This window comes from Gasterosteus aculeatus, chromosome 21, assembly GCF_964276395.1.
Source record: "Gasterosteus aculeatus chromosome 21, fGasAcu3.hap1.1, whole genome shotgun sequence".
NCBI classification, from domain to species: Eukaryota; Metazoa; Chordata; class Actinopteri; order Perciformes; family Gasterosteidae; genus Gasterosteus; species Gasterosteus aculeatus.
Window position 1 is genome coordinate 5200309 of NC_135708.1, and position 19265 is coordinate 5219573.

General features: G+C 44.9%; 1 protein-coding gene across 1 annotated transcript in view; it reads left to right on the top strand.

The window, feature by feature from the left end:
• Nucleotides 1-7575: 7575 nt before the first annotated feature.
• Nucleotides 7576-19265, top strand: part of vstm2a (V-set and transmembrane domain containing 2A) — a 51919-nt gene continuing 40229 nt past the window's right edge. Inside the window, exons 1-2 of the mRNA XM_040167156.2 lie at nucleotides 7576-8022; nucleotides 8838-9004. Coding sequence (XP_040023090.2) covers nucleotides 7944-8022; nucleotides 8838-9004 — 246 coding nt within the window. The 5' untranslated portion in view covers nucleotides 7576-7943. The remainder of the gene's footprint in view (nucleotides 8023-8837; nucleotides 9005-19265) is intronic.

Here is a 19265-nt window from a genome sequence, read left to right on the forward strand (position 1 = left end):
AGAGATGTGCTGTGATCAGTTTCTCCTTTTTTTACCTTTTTAATTAAGTTATTGTCGTGGTAGAAGAGCTCCGTCACCTCCCTGTGGAGACCAGATTCTACTGTATGTATGTATATATATATTAGATATATTTCAACATAGCTTGTAAGTTTGTTTTTGTTGTACATCGTTTTTGTACGTTTTGTACTCCCCCCCCCCCCCCCCCCCCGCGTGTGATAGTCAGTGTTTCCAGCACCAGAGTCCCTGGTTGGTGCAGCAGGATCTGGGGCCTCGTCAGGGTCTATGAGGGAGGGGTATGTCGTTTACCTGCTGCTTATTTCAAACACTTTGCCTGTGGAGCGTACTGTATAACTCATGTAGTCATCTGGGGGGGCGGATGGGGCCCACAAACGCAGTTTGTTACCATGTGACACTTCTGCTGCTTATTTCTGATGCATTCATTCTGTGATGAACAGAGTGGCTCGTTGGTTATGTAGAGCTGTCATGAGGAGATGTCATGTAGAGGTGTCATGTGGAGGTGTCATGTGGAGGTGTCATGTGGAGGTGTCATGTAGAGGTGTCATGTGGAGGTGTCATGTGGAGGTGTCATGTGGAGGTGTCATGTAGAGGTGTCATGTAGAGGTGTCATGTAGAGGTGTCATGTGGAGGTGTCATGTAGAGGTGTCATGTAGAGATGTCATGTAGAGGTGTCATGTGGAGATGTCATGTAGAGGTGTCATGTAGAGATGTCATGTAGAGGTGTCATGTAGAGATGTCATGTAGAGATGTCATGTAGAGGTGTCATGTAGAGATGTCATGTAGAGATGTCATGTAGAGGTGTCATGTGGAGATGTCATGTAGAGGTGTCATGTAGAGATGTCATGTAGAGGTGTCATGTAGAGATGTCATGTAGAGATGTCATGTAGAGGTGTCATGTAGAGATGTCATGTAGAGGTGTCATGTAGAGATGTCATAAGGAGATGTCATGTGGAGATGCCATTCATTCTGTGATGAACAGAGTGGCTCGTTGGTTATGTAGAGCTGTCATGAGGAGATGTCATGTAGAGGTGTCATGTAGAGGTGTCATGTGGAGGTGTCATGTGGAGATGTCATGTGGAGATGTCATGTAGAGGTGTCATGAGATGTTATGTACAGATATCATGAGGAGATGTTATGTACAGATGTCATGTAGAGATGTCATGTGGAGATGTCATGTAGAGGTGTCATGAGGAGATGTTATGTAGATATGTTATGTAGAGATGTTATGACATTTAAAAGCATAGAGACAATGTTTATTATCAATGACACGCTCCTGATTCTCAATCCGGTTTCTCAGGAGAACCAAAGAGAATTCTGGTGCCAGACTTCAGTGTGGGACAATAGTGTGATTCTGGGTCGATAATGATCCTCCACCCTGAGTGATTAGGTATATTTTACAATAAAGAAAAGTGCTTTGAGTGCAGTGTTTTTTTTGTCCCTCTGCTTTAATGGTCAGTGCGGGAGACCGCCTGCACTGCCGACAGTCCTCCGTCTGTTTATCTGAGGCTGTGATAGATGGGCTGTGGAAATTCCCTCCCCCGCGTGTAGCGACAATCAGTCTCCCCATCACTGCTGATAACACAGCGTGCCAAAAACACAAACTCACAGTGGCAGCAGGTCCTCGCAACAAACTGGGTTAATGATTCAGGAGGCCTGCCTGTCAGCCTCTGGACCTCCACAGGTCCAGACTCGTGTTTTCCATCCATCACAAGATTTTTTGGGCCCATAATTACAGCTTTACAATAAAGGAACATTGTTAAATCCTTAACACAGCGGCAACTTGGTTCATACAGTTACTTAGAAAAATGATAGAAGTAAAATACAAACTCTTACTGATGCAAATGCTTACATACAGTTTGAGCAATCAGGCTTAAACAAATGGTTCTTATGAAGCCTTTTAGGTTTATTGAACACATTTTCAACCAAATTGGAATTTAACCAGTTATTTACAGGCGCTAAGCCTCAAAATAAGAAGTTCTGGACGGAGGCAGAATATCTCCAATCACAGGACGGCTGACTGCGATCCGAGGATCATTCTGTCGGCAAATGAAGTGGCAAACTAATCTAATGTTTGTCAGCTGCAATTTGCTGATCCAATTTGTAACCTGAGTTTCTCGAAGGGGAACTTAGCGTTGCATCGGCAGTTTAACAGCCAGCGGATTCTCATCTGGTGGAGGAGAAAACAATGAATGTCCACTTGAAGAATGCAGGGAAGTCCAGAACTTTAACATTGTTTGACTTTCATAACTAGTGATTCATTATTCCTTATTTAAGACTACGTTACCTCTAATTTGACCACCTTTGTTTTCTGTTTAATTACTGTACCGAGTTGTTTTATATGATTTCCCAGGACACACTTGTCTGGCACTTCTTCCACAGGGATAGAATAAATATGTTTAGTCTTTTAACCATGCAGCATTTCTATTCTTTTTGGCACTCGTTGAGCGATTCAGACTTGTAAAGACAAACTAATTACATAAAGTGTAAACCATGTCACACGATGCTACTCAGACAATCAAATATGTGTTTTCTGATTTGCATCACAACTGCAGTTAGATTTATTCGGGAGAGCGATGGGACGAGGGACTTGACTTATTACACGTGACAAATTTCAAAAAGAGAAACCAGAACCATCAACGACAAAGGTTCTACTTTGTCAAGTTCATTCCTCACAAACATATAAAAGCTAATTATTTGATAAACAGCTTTTCTATGTTGAAAAGCCTTCAGTGGCACTTTGCTCTTCTTCCAAGAGTGTCCTGATAACCGATGCTCTGGCAACATCTCTGCAAATCTCTGACCAGAACAGTTGACCCCCCCCCCCCCCCTTTGTTGGGTTGACACATTGCCATAGATACATGCATACATACATACATCACGTTAATCATCTTTCTGCACCAAACAATGTTCTGCAATACCTCTCCTTCAAAGCCCAGGGGTTGGGGGAGCTGCAATACCTCTTCCTAACACATCGGGGGGGTCGAGAACCTGCGATATCTCTTCTGGAGACACACCTGAGGGGGGGGGTGGAGGAGTGCCAGTCGGTGGCTGAAGGAGCAAGTCTTGACCCGAGCCAATCAAATTTGTTCTTCACGCCTTCCCAGTTCCATTTTTGTGGAGAAACGACGGGTGGCACATTCCTTCATTACCACGACGCATCGCAGATCTGCTGCCCCAAATACCAGAACCGAATGTGGATGAATGCAACGCCGAAAACAAATGTAATTGACATTGAGTAACTTCTGATGAAAAACTACAGCCCTTTATTATAGTGTGTTATAGTGTCCTCAACAGATCTCAGAAGAATCTACCTATTTGTGGAAAAATAATGTAACTTGTTTTTTTCTAAGCATAATAATGACATTTTTGTGAAAGTATTCATGAGAAAAATAGTTAAAATATATAATATAATAATAACAATATATAATAACTTGAAAATATATGGCACAAAAGAAAAGCCTGACATTTGAAGCTTAAATAAAGTAGGGGATGCCTGTTAAACAGCTCAAGATGGTTAAACCTTCCTACCAACTGTTCATTGGCTTTTATCGGGTATTAATTTTGTGTTGAACGAGTTATTTCATAGGAGACATTCTGACGGCTCATCTCGCCTCATACAGACGCATGCTGTGACGTCAGGCTGGTGAAGGAAGGACGCGACAGCGAACTCAGAGGAAGACATGATAAGAAGAACTAAGGCGATGATGCCCAAATGAAGCCATTCAAAGAAGCATTTTCACTTAAAGTTAAATGTACGTATGTTAGTACCTTCCGTATGTACACTGTACACACAACAGTGTTTTAGTCACTTTATTGGGAGTATTGATTTGCCAGCTGTTCCTGATAGCCAGACATTCTAACCATGAAACCATGAAAAGCAAGATAACAAGAGATGAGAGAGTTTGGTAGGAATGAGTATTATTGTGGCAGTCACATTAATGAACAGTACTGAATGCGCAGGCAATTAATTACTGCTTGCATCATCACTCTGGAAAAAGTGTTTAATTATTTTTTGATGCACTCTGGTGCACTCGGCGAGCCTCGTGGAGTGTGCTCAGGCTGACAAAATGGATGCTGGCAGGAGACCAACTACACGGTGGTTCCACTGCCTAATGGCCATTGTACTGGCAGGGCAGATGGTGTTCCTTGACAGTGGAGATGCACCGAGGTCTGCGGCAGAGGTGACACCGCTTCGTTTGAAAGGTTTCTCCCTTTCCCCCCCCCCGAATGATCAATGCCTGCAGAAGCTGGACGCGGAACATAACACGGCACATACGGAGGATCTTTCTTAAAACGATTACAAGCTGCTTCATGGCAGAAAAACTCCACTGAAGGAGACGGTAGGCACGCTTCTCAGACCACTCAGGACGATTGACTGTTCTCTCTACTTTCAGGAAGAATGTTTTTCAGGGTTTTATATTTTGTTTATTGTATTTCTGTACCACGGAGGTCCTTTGTATTATAGCTTTATGTGGACAGTGAGCGAGGAGACGTCATGCAACAAAGGAACTTGGGTTCAGCCCATTGCGGCCATCAGTAGCCAAAAGAAAAGAAAAACCTTGGCTTTGTACACTTCTACAAAACCCCGATTTCCATGATAGTGTTTCAGCCTCTTGTGCTGCTTTGCTTCAGCACTATGGACACCCACCAGCTGCTATGATGTCCACCTCAGTATTCTGCCGTTTGGACAGGAAATTGTATTCAGGAAATGATGTTTGTGTTGAGTTACCTGACAAAAACATTAAGCTTGACAAGGAGCCACCGACCCGCCTGATGGGTCACCTGTATGTAGTGTGAACAATGTAGTGGTTTAGCAAAAGAATACTGTGGTTTGCATTGAAAATTCTTCATTTTACGAGGCGAAGGTTAAACTTAACATTGCAAACACAAGGACACCGAGACGTCGTCGGTTTGACAAAGGACATAAACGCCAGGCTCAAGGTAATTGGACCCATCCGCGCTTCTCTCCTGTGTTCATGCACCTTTAACTAATTCTTGTAACATCTTCTCCAACCTACTAATAAGTGTTGTGCACATTCCTCAATGCTCATTGTAAAAACAGGAAGGTATGAACACGGTGCAGAGGTGGGTCAACGTGTCATACCAAAGGATCTGCCCCTGCAATGTAAGGACAACGTAGAACATTTGAGTGGGTATGCGTTGGGGGAGGGGGGGAGCCTCACGGGCATCATGGAAAGCAGGTCCCCGATCTGTGGAGCCTCGTTGGGGTTTGGAGGATGATTCAGAGCAGGAAGTCAACGTGGAAGAAACTGATCACAGGCGTGAAGCTTCCAATGCAGAGACACACACTAAAGCATCAGTAATTATATCATCAGTAATTCTGTTCTAAGTGGTAAAGAGCTAATATTGTGAATTATTTCTTCTGATTAACATTAAGGCATGAAATCTAATATGTGGTAGTTTGTGAACTTTTCCAGGACAGAAACGTGAAGTAATTACTATATATTGTTTTCTGAAACGTTTAAATGAAGCATAATCTTTCCACTACTCTGAAAAAGTCACATTGTGGAAACGAAATAGACCATAATCTAAACTGTCCGGTGGATGAAAAACGATCTTGTTGCTGTTGTCAGTGTCGGGCCTTAAATAATGTTTAAGCTTCGGGTTTTGTGTATCGAGTGTTGATACTGATTCTGTCTAATAATGTACAATGTAGAACAGCTGCCAGGGGTCCCTGTCATTTAAACATCAGCATCTGAGATATAAACGGTTTGAACAAGCAACAGCTGCTTCTGTTTTCTTCTTCAGAACAAGCTTAAGGGTTGAGGCAGCGAGCGGTGATCTTCTCTGGTTTAAACAAGCTCAAACTCAAACGAGCTTCCTCACAGGACCGGAAGGCCAATCAGATCCACGTGTGGCGCGCTGCGACGGGCAAGAAGTCCTCAGATGGGTTTTATTTTCAGAACTAAAGACACATGAACAATTAAAATTCATTCTTTTTTTTATCAAATATATTTAATTGTGGTTTTTCATTGGCCCAAAACGTTATCATTTGATTCTGTTTAGATTGACCCTGCATGGTAACATTCACAATAAACTCGTTTCATTATCCGATCTTCAGATTAACGTGTGACCCGCATGTTGAAGACGACCTCATCACTGTGTGTGTTAAGACTTTCCCTCCCGTCTCCGGTAGAGCTCCTTATGTTCTGGGACGATTTCCCCTATTTGTTGTTTTGTCTGGTTTCTCTTTGAACGGGGAATAAAATCACTTGTTTGGACGAGACCTGCTGTGTGAGCGAGCATCACCTGACAGACCGGACCACACAGCAGGGGCAGACGGCCAACACGGACAGAGGACGGAGGAAGTTAAAGGGTGTAGTTGACGGCTTGGAAACATAATGAGGTGCATATTACATTTAAGGAGATTCCAAAGAAAAAGCTTCAAAATAACCAAATACAGCATCTAAAACGCTGCTTTTTGCACATTTCGCGCACACCGTTCACATTTAGTTTTTCAGATGAAAATGTAGATGTTGCCGTTAAATAATTGGCCTTATTGATTGACATTTTAATTAGATTCATAAATCATTCATTGGTGTGATGGATTGTGGATTTTGACCTCCGTCCTTGACTTTAAAATCACTTTGAAAGGGTTCTTGTTGCAGACAGTTTGGACAAGAGGAACGACGCTGTTGTCGGTCATGTGATCTAAACGCTGTGGTTTGAGTCCCGTGGGGAATATTTCTGTCATTCCTTATTAGTCAGCCCTTATTTCCTGTCACTTCTCTATTGTCCCAGTTTAAAATAAAAGCCTGGATGCTTGAATACGAATCCGTATGATATGCTTCTAATGAGATTGGTGCAGAGAAGCCAGAGTTACAACATCATGTTGGTTCCCTCGGTAAAAAGCCACTTTCTGAAGTTCATTTGTGGAGCGTAAACGGGGGCGAGGATGACTGCATCACGCTGAAGGAGGCCCAGTACTGATGATTACAGTAATTACCGAGGACCTGTCTTACTAACCACCCTCCAAATCTTTTAAGTTTGTGTTAACCACGGACCCCCAATTCAGGCAAAAAAACACGACTTCTCCTCGATACAAAAATAACAACACTGGTAACAACTGAGAAAAGAAAAGATTTATATAGAAAAAAAATAATTGTGTTCAGATTCCTCCTACAAGCCACAAGTTACAATTAGATATTGCTAAAAGTCTCATGGCAATATAAAATGTATGCATGTTGAAAGAATTCTCTTTAATGCCACTAAAAACACCTGTTTGAGTTCTCTGACCGTAACATGCAAATGAAATGAACCAATAACATTGAACCCCAAAGTGAAGACAAGTAGCGGCGCCTTGGTGTCCTACTTCCTCTCCTAATGTCTCCATGCTGGACTGTCCCTCCCTGGACCTGGACACGCCCACACTTCATAAGCACTTTCTCCACAATACACCACGTTGTGATCCTATTCCGCGCGCGCGTGTTTTAGTGGGCGGCCTTTAACGCGCAGGAAGGAACCTTCACCTCCTTTGTCCCCCCCGCGCGTCATTGAGGGAATAATAAAAACCCGACGTGATCTTTGCAAACATTTAGTTTCTGACCCCCGAAAAGTGCCTCGAACATTGTAGAACGCGGCGGCGGAGGCGCGCGCGCGGCCGGCGCGCTGATCCACGACGCTTGACGTCTCTGCGGTGGCGCAGACGAAGCCCGCCGCCCGGCTGCTGCTGACAGACGCGAGCTCAGCCGAGCAGTCGACACTCAGTCCTGCAGGGAGGGAGGAAGGGCTGCGAAACGCACCACCCGAGCAACGACGCGCTGCGGCTCCACAGCATGCTCCACCTCGCGCAGTCTTCCGTTAAACCCACGCGCCCAGCAGCGGTTTGATTTGGCATCTTGTGGGGAGGGGGGGACATTCGCGACTTGCCTCTTTTCTGCGGAGGAGAACGCCGCTCTACCGGGATGATGTGGACCTCTCGCGACTCGGTTGGATTTGTTTTCTTCGCCGGGGTCTGCGTGCAGTTGGGATCCTCATTTGAAGGTGAGGAAACGCCGATTTGGGCAGAAACGCGGCGTCGTGTTGGGGGGGGGGGGTCGGTTTCAGAGACGCCGGTACAAAGTGCCCAAAGTGCGCAGTCTCTCTAGACGAAGACAGCAGGCGGTTTGGAGACAAACCGACTGTTATGCAACCAGAGAGGCGGGAAGACAAATATCACTAAATGAAGACGGTTGAACAAATGCAACTGGTGATTGTTTGGAATCAAGTCACTTCGTCCCGCGCGGAGGACAGTCGGTCCTCTGTTCTAATGCAGCAAATAGATGAAAGAAATGCAACTTATTTGGAGAGGCTGCGTGCACGCAGACGGAGTGAAGGAGTCCAGCACCGCGGACAGCGGTGCCGCGCTCATGCCGCGTGCTGCCGCTGTCCGCGGTGCTGAAAGCGCTGAGATTTCTACTTTCAACCCGCCTCAGTGCACTCCCACCCCCAACATTTGTTCATCGCGCTCCAACCTGTAGGCAACCGGAACCGGGAGGGCTGGTTCGGGAGGAAGTTTGCATGCGCCACCACTCTCCCTTGGGCCGCGTTCCCTTTATTAGCCCCTCCACATTATGCGCTCCGCATGCTTCCTTTGCTTTACATCATTCTCCAGCAGTTCTATTCCGCATCTCTTTGCGGACATATAGTGCGCACAGGGGAGCCAGATTCAAGGAGCAAGCGTCCGATGTGCGTGGTGCGGCTGTGCGTCATGTGCGCACATGCTTCGGTAACACAATCTGCGGTTATGTATGACTGCATTCCCAAACTGACATCTAAGTGGGTTCACGCACCATAAGAGCTCTTCTGTCCACGTGCAGGTCGCTTCACGGACATGCCCTCCAACATGACGGTTAAAGAGGGACAGAACATAGAAATGGCGTGCGCCTTCCAGAGCGGAACCGCGTCCGTGTACTTGGAGATCCAGTGGTGGTTCGTTAAAGCGCCGGAACCAAGCGACGGCGAGGAGGAGGTCAATGCTGAAGAGGTACAATGGACCCTCTCTCTCCCCCCCCCCCCCCCCTCTCTCGCCCTCCCTCTCTCTGGTTAAAGCACAACCAAAGAGAATAAGGACATGCAACTATCCGAGCTAGTATAATGTTTATTATTTTCTTTCTTTATGTTTTTCCTGAGGATTTTTTAATGTTTTTAGCAGTGAACCGTTGTAATAATCGGACTATGAACGACATGTGCACAAACTCCTCTGTAAACACATTGGGAATATAGATTGTAGTTGTACTGCCGTGTTTGGAGTTTGCAGAAAAGATTTAGATGAAATTGCTTTATTAGAAGTTTTCTATGGTTTCATGTATTTAAGCGCATTACGTATTTAAAATGACTGTTTGATCGAATGTTGTGTTGAAATAAGGGAGGTGTTTTCTGATACACTAACCCGGAGGACTGCGTGTTATGAGCTCTGCCTGAGACGTGTTTAATGTGAACATTCGACGTTGTCGTCAGGCCTTTGCTCCCGTCCACAATGTGGACGTGCAACTTCAATTCCCCTTTCTCCACATTTGATTTGGGCTTATTTCCCTCGAACAGTTGATGCAGGGACAAGTCCTATCAAGCAAAAAACACCACATTAATCAAGGCGACTACTGAAGGAAACCATGAGCTCCTTCTGGACATCAATCACATGATACATGAGATAAATGAGGCTGACGCTTCATGAATGGATGAAAAAAAAAGTGTCTGAATCCATACAGCCGAGGCATATTCTTGTATATTGCCTCAGTTAACAGTACGTTGGAAGCTCTTTTGCTTCCCCTGATGAGTACTGCTCCCTTTGCCCCAGTGAGGACCTCCTACCACGAGGACGAGCGCGTCTCAACGCGTTCACAATAGTCTGAATGTGCACCTCGCGGTTTGGAGGGTGCTGCTGTGTTGTCGAGGCCGACATCAAACGCCGCTTTTTTTTCTTCTATTTCTATGACGGCGAAGAGGAAGAGGACGCGTGTGACAGGGGGAAGGCTCCGTATCCATGTGGCTTTCATTATTGTCCCATTGTTGCTGAGCTTTCATCGTGGCGCCGGCCGGGCTTTGATGTGGGTTTGATCCCACGTGACTCTTGCATGTCGGGGCTATTGATGCAGACATCTCATTGTTACCCGCGTTTCTTATCACAGAAGGCCGTTTGAAAATGAAAGCGATGCGTGCGTGTGTGCGTGTGCGTGTGTGTGTGTGTGCGTCGTGAATGGCAGCAGAGTCACGGCCGTGTCAGGAATGTGGATGGGGAGTCCGCTCGGCTCGGGGAAATTAGGGGAAATTAGCGCTATTCGTTCTAATATGTTTGCAAATATAAGCTGCATGCACAGAAAATAAAAAGATTAGTTTGATCTGCAAAAAGGTGAAAACGCCACCGAAGGAGGCAGCTGAGTGCGGAATGTTCCTTCACACATGAACCTGTCGGGTCCTGGAGTCCATGTTTGCACCTTCAAAGGTTTCGTATTCAATGTCAGTCATTTATACCATTTTCTAACAGCACAGTCACATGTTGGAATATTCTGCAATGCAGCGGATGTGAATGTGGATCTTCTATTAAATCCATTAACAACACGTTTGCCTTGTTTTGAACTGTAACTTAAATTGAATCATTTCCTTTTTTTAATCCCATAACATCATCCTGTGTGTGTATTCCATTAATACCAAAGTCTTATCAACTATCTACTGAATTCATTTCTGAAAGAGTCCATTCCAAAGCATTCAAATTCATTTTTTCTGCTACAACCTTAATTGGGTAAAAAATTGGAGGGATCATTTTGTATTATTCATTTTTTATTTTTTTTATTTTTATTCTTTTATACTTATCTTTATGTAAAGACGTACAAAACGAGAAAAATTACCAACAAAAATCTCAAGCGAGTACGCACAGTGGAATAAGTGGAAATAAACATTCATTTGAACTTTGCCTAAAGATGTCAGTGTTACTGTTCGTACCTGAACACCTCACAGGTTGATAAAGAATCGACACTTCAGCCAACATCTCAATATATGAGATTGTTAAATGAAAAAAGACATGAACATTATCAGTAGTCAGCAAGAGATTTATGTGAAAACATTCTCAATTCAACATTCTAATTCTAATCATTTGGTAAGATTCGATTCACGTGTAGCTGCTAGAACAACGTTGATAAAGTTGATAAAATGGGGCAAAAGAGTTAAAAAAGAGATAAATCAGCAAAAGTGAATTATCAGAAGGCTCAACAGAAATGCTAAAGAATATAAGAAGATCCCTCGTCTTGTTGGTCATTAGAGAGAGACACAGAGCGGCTAAATGATTCTCCTCTCACACTACAAATGACACACTGCAAGTCACAATTATGCACAAAGACGGAAAAACGAAACACGCACACCTCTCCGTGACAAAGAGGATCCGTGTTGCTCCACTTGTGATTCTGTTGATTTTGAGTGGTGGAGTGAAGATGCACGGAGAGGAGGAGCGTGATGAAGGAGACGAGCGTGTTGTGGAAGCGACGGGTCATCACTCCACCGCATTTTGGCTGCGGTTGTTTTGAGTGCAAAATGAGTCAGCATGGGACGCCATCACACATGATTACCTAGAGGGATTTGATATTTCTGCTTGGATCTGTCTGTATTATGACATAAACAGTAGCTCTAAAAGGGAAGAATGTCATTTCTACAATCCAATATTAAATTATGAGCAGCAAAACTAATGTTTTGGAAGGCTCGTATTGTGCCTCTGTCATTTAAAAAGCATTTTCTTAACAAAGGGTTCTTCCTCCATTGGAACAGCAGGATACACTTTTAAAATCATCTCTCTTGGATTGGAGACGAAGAGAAAGGGAAAGGGAGAAGGTGATGGTGGGGATGATGGGGATGGTGGGGAGGATGGTGATGATAGTGGTAATGGTGGTGATGGGGAGGATGGGGATGATGGTGGTGAGAATGGTGATGATGTTGGTGATGGGGAGGATGGTGGTAATGGTGGTGATGGGGAGGATGGTGATGATGTTGGTGATGGGGAGGATGGTGGTGATGGGGATGGGAGGAGTTGGTGCTGCCCCCATCCCCCCCGGACAGCATCCATAGGTTGAATGTAACAGCAGCGCGGCTCTTTGGGAGACGGGACGGCAGCTTTGAAAGGTGCTTCTAAGCTACGTTTCTTTTCTCTTTTTTCAGGAGCGATCCTTAATGAAATGAAAGGAGATAATGGCGACCCACAATCCCTTGCTGCAGCGACATTTAAAACAGTTCACCATTTGGCCTCATTCACTATTCATGTGTACGCTACGGATCGATGGCAAACACACTTTTTAGGAGGGATGATGCTTTGGACCAAAATACTCTCTTAGTTGTACAGCACTGAGCAATGCGTTTCAAAAGGTAATTGCCCCCCAAAATAAAACAATTCTTGTTTGTAAAGTATATTTTAACATTTTCATTTTCAGCTATGTTGCTTTCATCTGGCTGGTCAATCCATTGCTATTCATTCCACTTATTGTGGTGGTGTGTTCAGTGGTTCCAGATCGTTCTACTGCCTTTGGTAGCTTGGTTCTCCATTCGTCGTCTGGGGAGTACGGACAGTCGAAGCGACGCAGGCTTTGGTGGACTGCAGGCCAACAGCCACGGAGGATGAAGGAATTAGCTGGTTGATAACATGGCCTGTAAAGTGGCTTCTGGTCTAACAAAGTGACTGTATGTGGCATGTCTGATCTCCAACTCCTTCTTTGCCTTCCCTGGGTCAGTAAACACTGAGGACCATCCGATAGCTGGCGCATCGTGACCTGGTGACCCGTGAAGGTGGTGCTGCGTGAACACGCGTCCCCATCCACCAAACTGTGATCCTTCTGATGCGTCATCACCGATGCTTCGTGTCGTATGAATAAATGATAAGCAACATGGGAGATGAATTATCCAACTTCCAAAGGAGAAATTAAAAAGTAAATAAGTCCCAAAAGATAAACATAAATCCCATCTTGTGACAGCACATGTGAAAACATAGAAAGCATTGTATTCATTTGGCACAAAAAGGTATTATATAAATCTTTGCTAGTGCTTGGCAAACAATAAAAAATTTCCATTCCGATTAAAAGGCACGATTCAATTAATCACAAGTAATTGCATTGTAATGTGGATTTATTTATCTATCTATCTATCAGTAATTTATCGATCAATAATCAGGAATCAGGAACATTTAATACCAAAATGTGTTTGACATACAAGGAATTTGACAAGGCGGTTGGTGCAGGACATCAGACAGTAAGACAATGGACAACAAGACAGATAAGACAACATGGAGCAAGAAAACGGCAAAAATGTTCAATTTACAAACTTCTAATTTCACTCTACGGTATAAAATATAAGGCTAAGGGGATATAGAATAAACAATTTAAAAATAAAGGATAATAATAATCTAAGTGTCCCTGAGAAAGACTAGTGGTCCACAAGGACTTTCTGTACAAGGACTTTCTGTACAAGGACTTTCTAGTCCACGTTTGTTCTTATTTTCCTTTGCTGAATCTCTTTCCGATGTGCCGTAACAACTAGATTCAAACCTCCCACATGTTGGTGTCGCATTGCTTCTTATTGCATTCGTGTTCGTTCATGCGTGCGTGCGAATGTTTGTTTGCAGCCAACGCTGCACACAAGTGGACGCGTCAGCAAGATTCCCTTCATGACTGTATGCATGAGTCACGTATCAACCCGGGTATTGATTGTTTTACACCCTCATTGATTACCGACTTCTCGCGCCAGCAACACAAAGTCATCTCCAGTAATCTGCTCGCATCTAAACAAACAAACAATCTTCTTTTGGAACCAAACTCATTTCCACATTAGTTCTATAAGCAATATTTTATGATCCGCCCAAGTTCGACATGATGCGAGCGTAATAAATCCCGACTGTGATGGAGACGTACCTGGTGGAGCAGATCTCTGCTGCCTGAAAGACGATTTAATAGCTGAGCCCGACAATAAAGTCAATCATTGTGATGATGTAAATCAAACATCTGATGGAACCGCACATGGGTCCAAACTGGAGCTACGCCGGGCAAACAAGCCAGAGGTGGAAACACGATGTGCTTATGCTGGTGGAAGTAATTTGTACTGCTACAATAAATATAGCAGAGCCCGAGGCAGCGTTGAACTCCATCGCAGAATCAGAAAGCATGGGAAGAGAACACGGCCTCCTCGGTAATTGTAGTAACTTAAGGCCACGTCCCACGTGGAGGACAAGCGATTCCGTCTTCTTCAATTTAAAAAGAAATGAGTAATTTCCCTTTTTAAGTTCAAACCCCAAATCCTTTCTGTTCTGGTGAGGTGTATTTATCTGCTAATCCAACCACTATTGTTTGGCGTAAAGATCACATCATTGACTGAATCTTCACAAACCTTCTCACTGGTAAATCTGTGTGGTGTGGGATTATGTTTGGATACATGGAAACAAGGAGATTCTAATCCTTTCAGCCGCCTTGCAGGCACATATTTTGCATTCCTACATACAAAATGAAAATACTACTTCAAATCAATTGAATTCCTCCCGTGGGCGAAGAACAATCTTTGCATATGTGGAATATGAGAAAAGCAACACGGTGACCGTGTGAACGTTGGTGAACAGGTGGAGAGATGCAGCTGCAGAAGCTGCTTAAAAAATTCATAACTGCATTTCATTCCTCAAATACCGCCCGGAGTGCGTGAGCGGCTAGACTTCTGTGCCCAGCCCTGGATCCAGCCGCTACAAAGGCGGCCCGGCGCGTCCGTCAAACTGAGATGAATTAGGGAAAGGCCAGCTGACGCGAGGCGAGGACCCGGGACCGAGCCCGGCAGCACAAACCGGGACGAGCTCAGGTCACGATACAAATGGACGTCACACAACGCAACCCGAAAGCCACTCGAGCTTCTCCTCTTCTACCAGCGACTCCATAACTCCCCCCCCTCTACCACCCCACACACGCTGAGGTAACCGCGCCATGCAGCAGGCGTTGTCCCGGTAACGGCTCTCATCAGCCCCACTGCCCCCTACACACACACACACACACGTGTAATGATTGTAATGCCGTGCTAATGGTTTGGGGGGAACACAAGTTCACAGCTGGCGGCCGCCATCACATAAAAGAGGCCCCTACTTTCGTCTTCCAGTAGTGGACTGTGCGCCGCCCGCTGCCAGGCTCCACTACAGTCATCAGTCATGGAGGGAGGGGGGGGGGGGGGGGGGGGGGCTTCCAGGAAATCACTAAAAGCTGCTGCATCACTTCAGCCTTGTGTTGCACTGCACCAGTGTCGCATTGTCAACATTCCTCTTATACAACAACACAAATATGTAAAGATCGATCTGCTGCAGAATCGTGTGGCTTTAAATCCTTTTTTTTTCCTTTGAATCTCAGGCTAAGAAAAAAAAAAAGCACTTTGACCGATGCGGGTTGAGCAGTCACACAATGACAACGTCCACTTTTAACCTCCGGCTTTACAATCCTTACTCCTCTGCACCGAGCCAGCTGCCAAGGTCCTTACGTCTTCAGATGATGAAGAACACCTTCTTCTGACCACTACGACCAGCAGGAGAGAGCCAGCTTCTTCATGAGCAGATGTTGAGCGAGTCTGCGTGTCCTCAGTGAGGACAGTTGGTGCTCGTGGTTTCATACGAGGCGTGCGCCTTGGGGGTTCATGTCGCCGGTGACGGAGCTGAACAAAACCGTCTGCCGCTGTGAAATCGGGATGGGTTATAGAACGACCGACGCTGCAGATGTTTGGTTTCTCCGTCACCCGTCGCGCTGAAGTCATGAACTCAACCGAGATCACAGTTCTTCCCTCTACAGAGGAAAACAACGTCCAACTGACTGAAAGAAGAAAAAAAGGTCTAACATGGAGCCTCATGAGAGTCTTTCCCTCTTCGCTCACGAGGCTGGTGATTTGGTTTTATCGACAGCTGACAAAAAGCATGAAGACAAACGGCAGACAACCTGTCTTTTTATTAGAAGAAGCACTGGACAGCAGGAAGCATCCTCTATTTCTATCATTACGCTCAGGGGGGGAAGTGATCAGACTCCCCAGTATCTGCCATGACCGTTAAAATCTACGTTAAAGTCCCTCGTATACTTAAAAGTACCAAAGTCTACTCACCAGCAAAGGCCCACTTCATATAAACTGCATCTATGAACGTGTTATTATTGATGCATTGATGCTCAGTCACCTTCTGCGTGACTTCAGCGGGCTGCCGGGGGACATCGGGCGAGAGACAGTGGACAGCCTGGACTGGTCCGCTGGTCGGCGGGAGACAAACAGCTGTTCACTCTCACGGTCGCACCGCTACGGGCCGCTGGAAGCCGACGGACTGAGGGAGGAGACGCACACGTGTGTGCTGCTAAACACACACACACACACAAAGGCATTGGTCAGGGTGGAAAACTGAGTGCGCCGCGATGACTCGTTGGGTTGTGACGAGGACGCAGTTAAGAAATGTGGACTGATCAGGAAGAGGCCGGAGAACCGGTTCCTGACATACAATAAAATGTTTAATTGGAGAAATAAATCTCACAAGTGGCTTAAAAAGGGAAGACGAGTCTACTCCATGATGGACATTATTACAATCAAATCAACATCCTGGATGATAATGGATGAGTTCCTCTTTGATAATGAAGACAAATAAAGAAAATAAATATTCGGAGCACAAACTCCTCCACAAATAGCACTTAATTGAAGGTATTCTTTAATATTCATTGCAGCTGCTCAATTAGAAAAGGACAGAGGAGAGTTTCCAAAAGGGCCGAGAGAGACTTGTGTCTGACAATATCTGCTGAAACCCGACTGCGTTGGAACGGTCCTCTCTCCTTAGGAAGGTTCCTCAGTGAAAGGTTCTCTCATGCTAAGGAAAGGAGCTTCAACGCTTCCTTACTTGGCTCCTTCAGCATAGGAATGCTTGAATCCTCTGCAGGAGAAATGCACCACGCTGCTTTCCTTGTTCATTAGGAGCCGGTCCTCAATGCTAAGTCATGATGATGATGATGATGATGAGCGCTCCTGGGGCTTCAACAACCTTTGCAACATACGATGGTTGGTATGATATATTTTGTATTTTGTTTTCCTACAAAAAGTCAACGAAACGGGTCCATTTGCTCTGGTTCCTCTTTCAAAACCAACGTCAGTCTTCAGCTTAAGTTACAAAAGAACAAAAACATCAACGCTGACTTCTGGTTACACACAGAAGTCCACTGATTAGTAGTAGACCCCCCCCCCCCCCCCCCACCTGCCTTGTAAGCTTCCTCGCTCACCCTTGCGTGGACACAATGTGACGAGATGGAGCTGCTTTCAGTCATTTTCACTATTTTCCAACCCTTTGAATTCTCTTTGCGTCATCAGAGACCGTTCCTCTGCCATCACATGCTGGCGCGCCTCTGTCCCCCGCTATACAACGTTCTATTGGCTGTGTTCAGAATGAATCACGCCACTGAAAAATGGAGCAACAAACTCCCAATGCTGAGCAGCAGACCTGGTGGCGGCCCAGCAGAACGTGCAGAACGTGGCCCTGCTGCTGCTCGTGTTTCTGCTTCAGGAGGCTCCTATGTGTGAGTTCTGTAAGTGTTAAGGAAAAACGCTTGCATGCTTCCTTTCTTATCCCTGCCAAAAGGACGGGGGGGGTGTTGTTGTCCCATAATGCTTTGCGGTAGCAGCACCTAAAGTGGATGTGGACGCGGTTATCTCTCCTAGGTCATGATTCTTGGTTCTCACGAACATCTTTCCTTGATATCATGATTTTGTTTCTTCCCGGACAGAAGAAGCTGTGAGGTAGAGACAGGAGACACGTCCTCTTTTGATGAGACAACTGCAGCCCCGGAGTCCCGTTGCACTACGTTCCAGGTCATTTAGCTGAGGCTTCTATCCAAAGTGACGTACAATCAGTGCCGTGAGGTTTGAACCTTGTTCTGATGACCCCAGAGGATTTCAGATTTCAAACTAAATCTAACCAGCGTTAAAAAGAAGCCTGTTAATATGGAACTATGAGGAAGCGTCGAACCCTCCTTCTATTTCTAATCATGCAGCAGAGATGTAGATTTAGTCCAAATGATACGGCTCCTTTGGGTACAGAAAAGAACAGATCCTGCTCCACCGTTGCGCCTCGATGCACAATGCAAGATAAGAGGAAAAAGGCCACCAGCTTCCTGTAAATGTTGGTGATGGAAGCAAAGAACCTTCGTTGGACATTCCAACGATTTATCTTGGTTCAAAGCCGCAGTTTCTTGTGATTTAACTGCAATAAACTGAGACATTCCGACACTAATCTCCAAAAGACAATTCAGTAAATTAGGGGAGACAATCAAGAAGACCCGACACCCCGGCGGCCAGAACGTTTCTTGTCCCGTCTGCAGAGCGACAGTGGATGTTGCTGCATGTGGGCCGGGCACTGGATGCATCGGGCTGAGCGACCATTGTTGAATGGGTTGCGCTGTTTATGTCCAGACCGAAGCCAAAAGTAGAACGTGTGCTTGTTACGTAACATTGTGTATGATAGTCGCATTAGGGCGCTTGTTATTTATTCATGCGTAAACTTAACCAATTATTTAATTACGTTCTCCATCTGACATCGTGCTGAGGTGAAATGTAAAAAGATTTGTTCAATACAAACATTTTTATTTTCACAACTGTATATTGAAAAAGGGATGAAGAACTGATTTGAGTTTGACAAAGATGGGGAAGTAGCTTGATTAAGAGCAGTCTGAGTGGCGATCCGTGCAGCGCTGGTCATAATTCTCTCTACAAGTGACACTTTTCACATTACAGCCATTTGATCCATTGTTAATGTGAATGCATTAAATATCCTCAGACAAGACAGACAGTTATTATGTCTTTGAATTTTATTCTGACAGCCTAATTTCTCTCTTTGAACTCATTGTTTTTTGCTCTCTGTATCTACTCGTAATAGGCACTTGACCCAGCTCCTCTGTTTGTTACCAACTGTCTTTTTTAAAGATGTGTCTTCTCTCCCTACCCATGAAATGAACCGCAAAACACCAGCTTAGAAAAGGAAATGTAAAAGCGTTCATGAGTACGGGAAGAAAACAAACATGTGACTTGGGCACAAATGGACAAAACCTCAACGTCCGTCCCCCAATTTACAGAAACGCACATTATCCATTCAGCAAAATCACGCAGAAGCCCAAAGAATACATGTCAATCACTGTGTCAAAGGTTTGCATTCCTGAAAGCCAAAACATATTTATTAATCCACCATGTTCCTTTTGGTTCTTCCATCAGCAGCAGATAATGACCGGTGATGGCAGAACAAGAGCTTA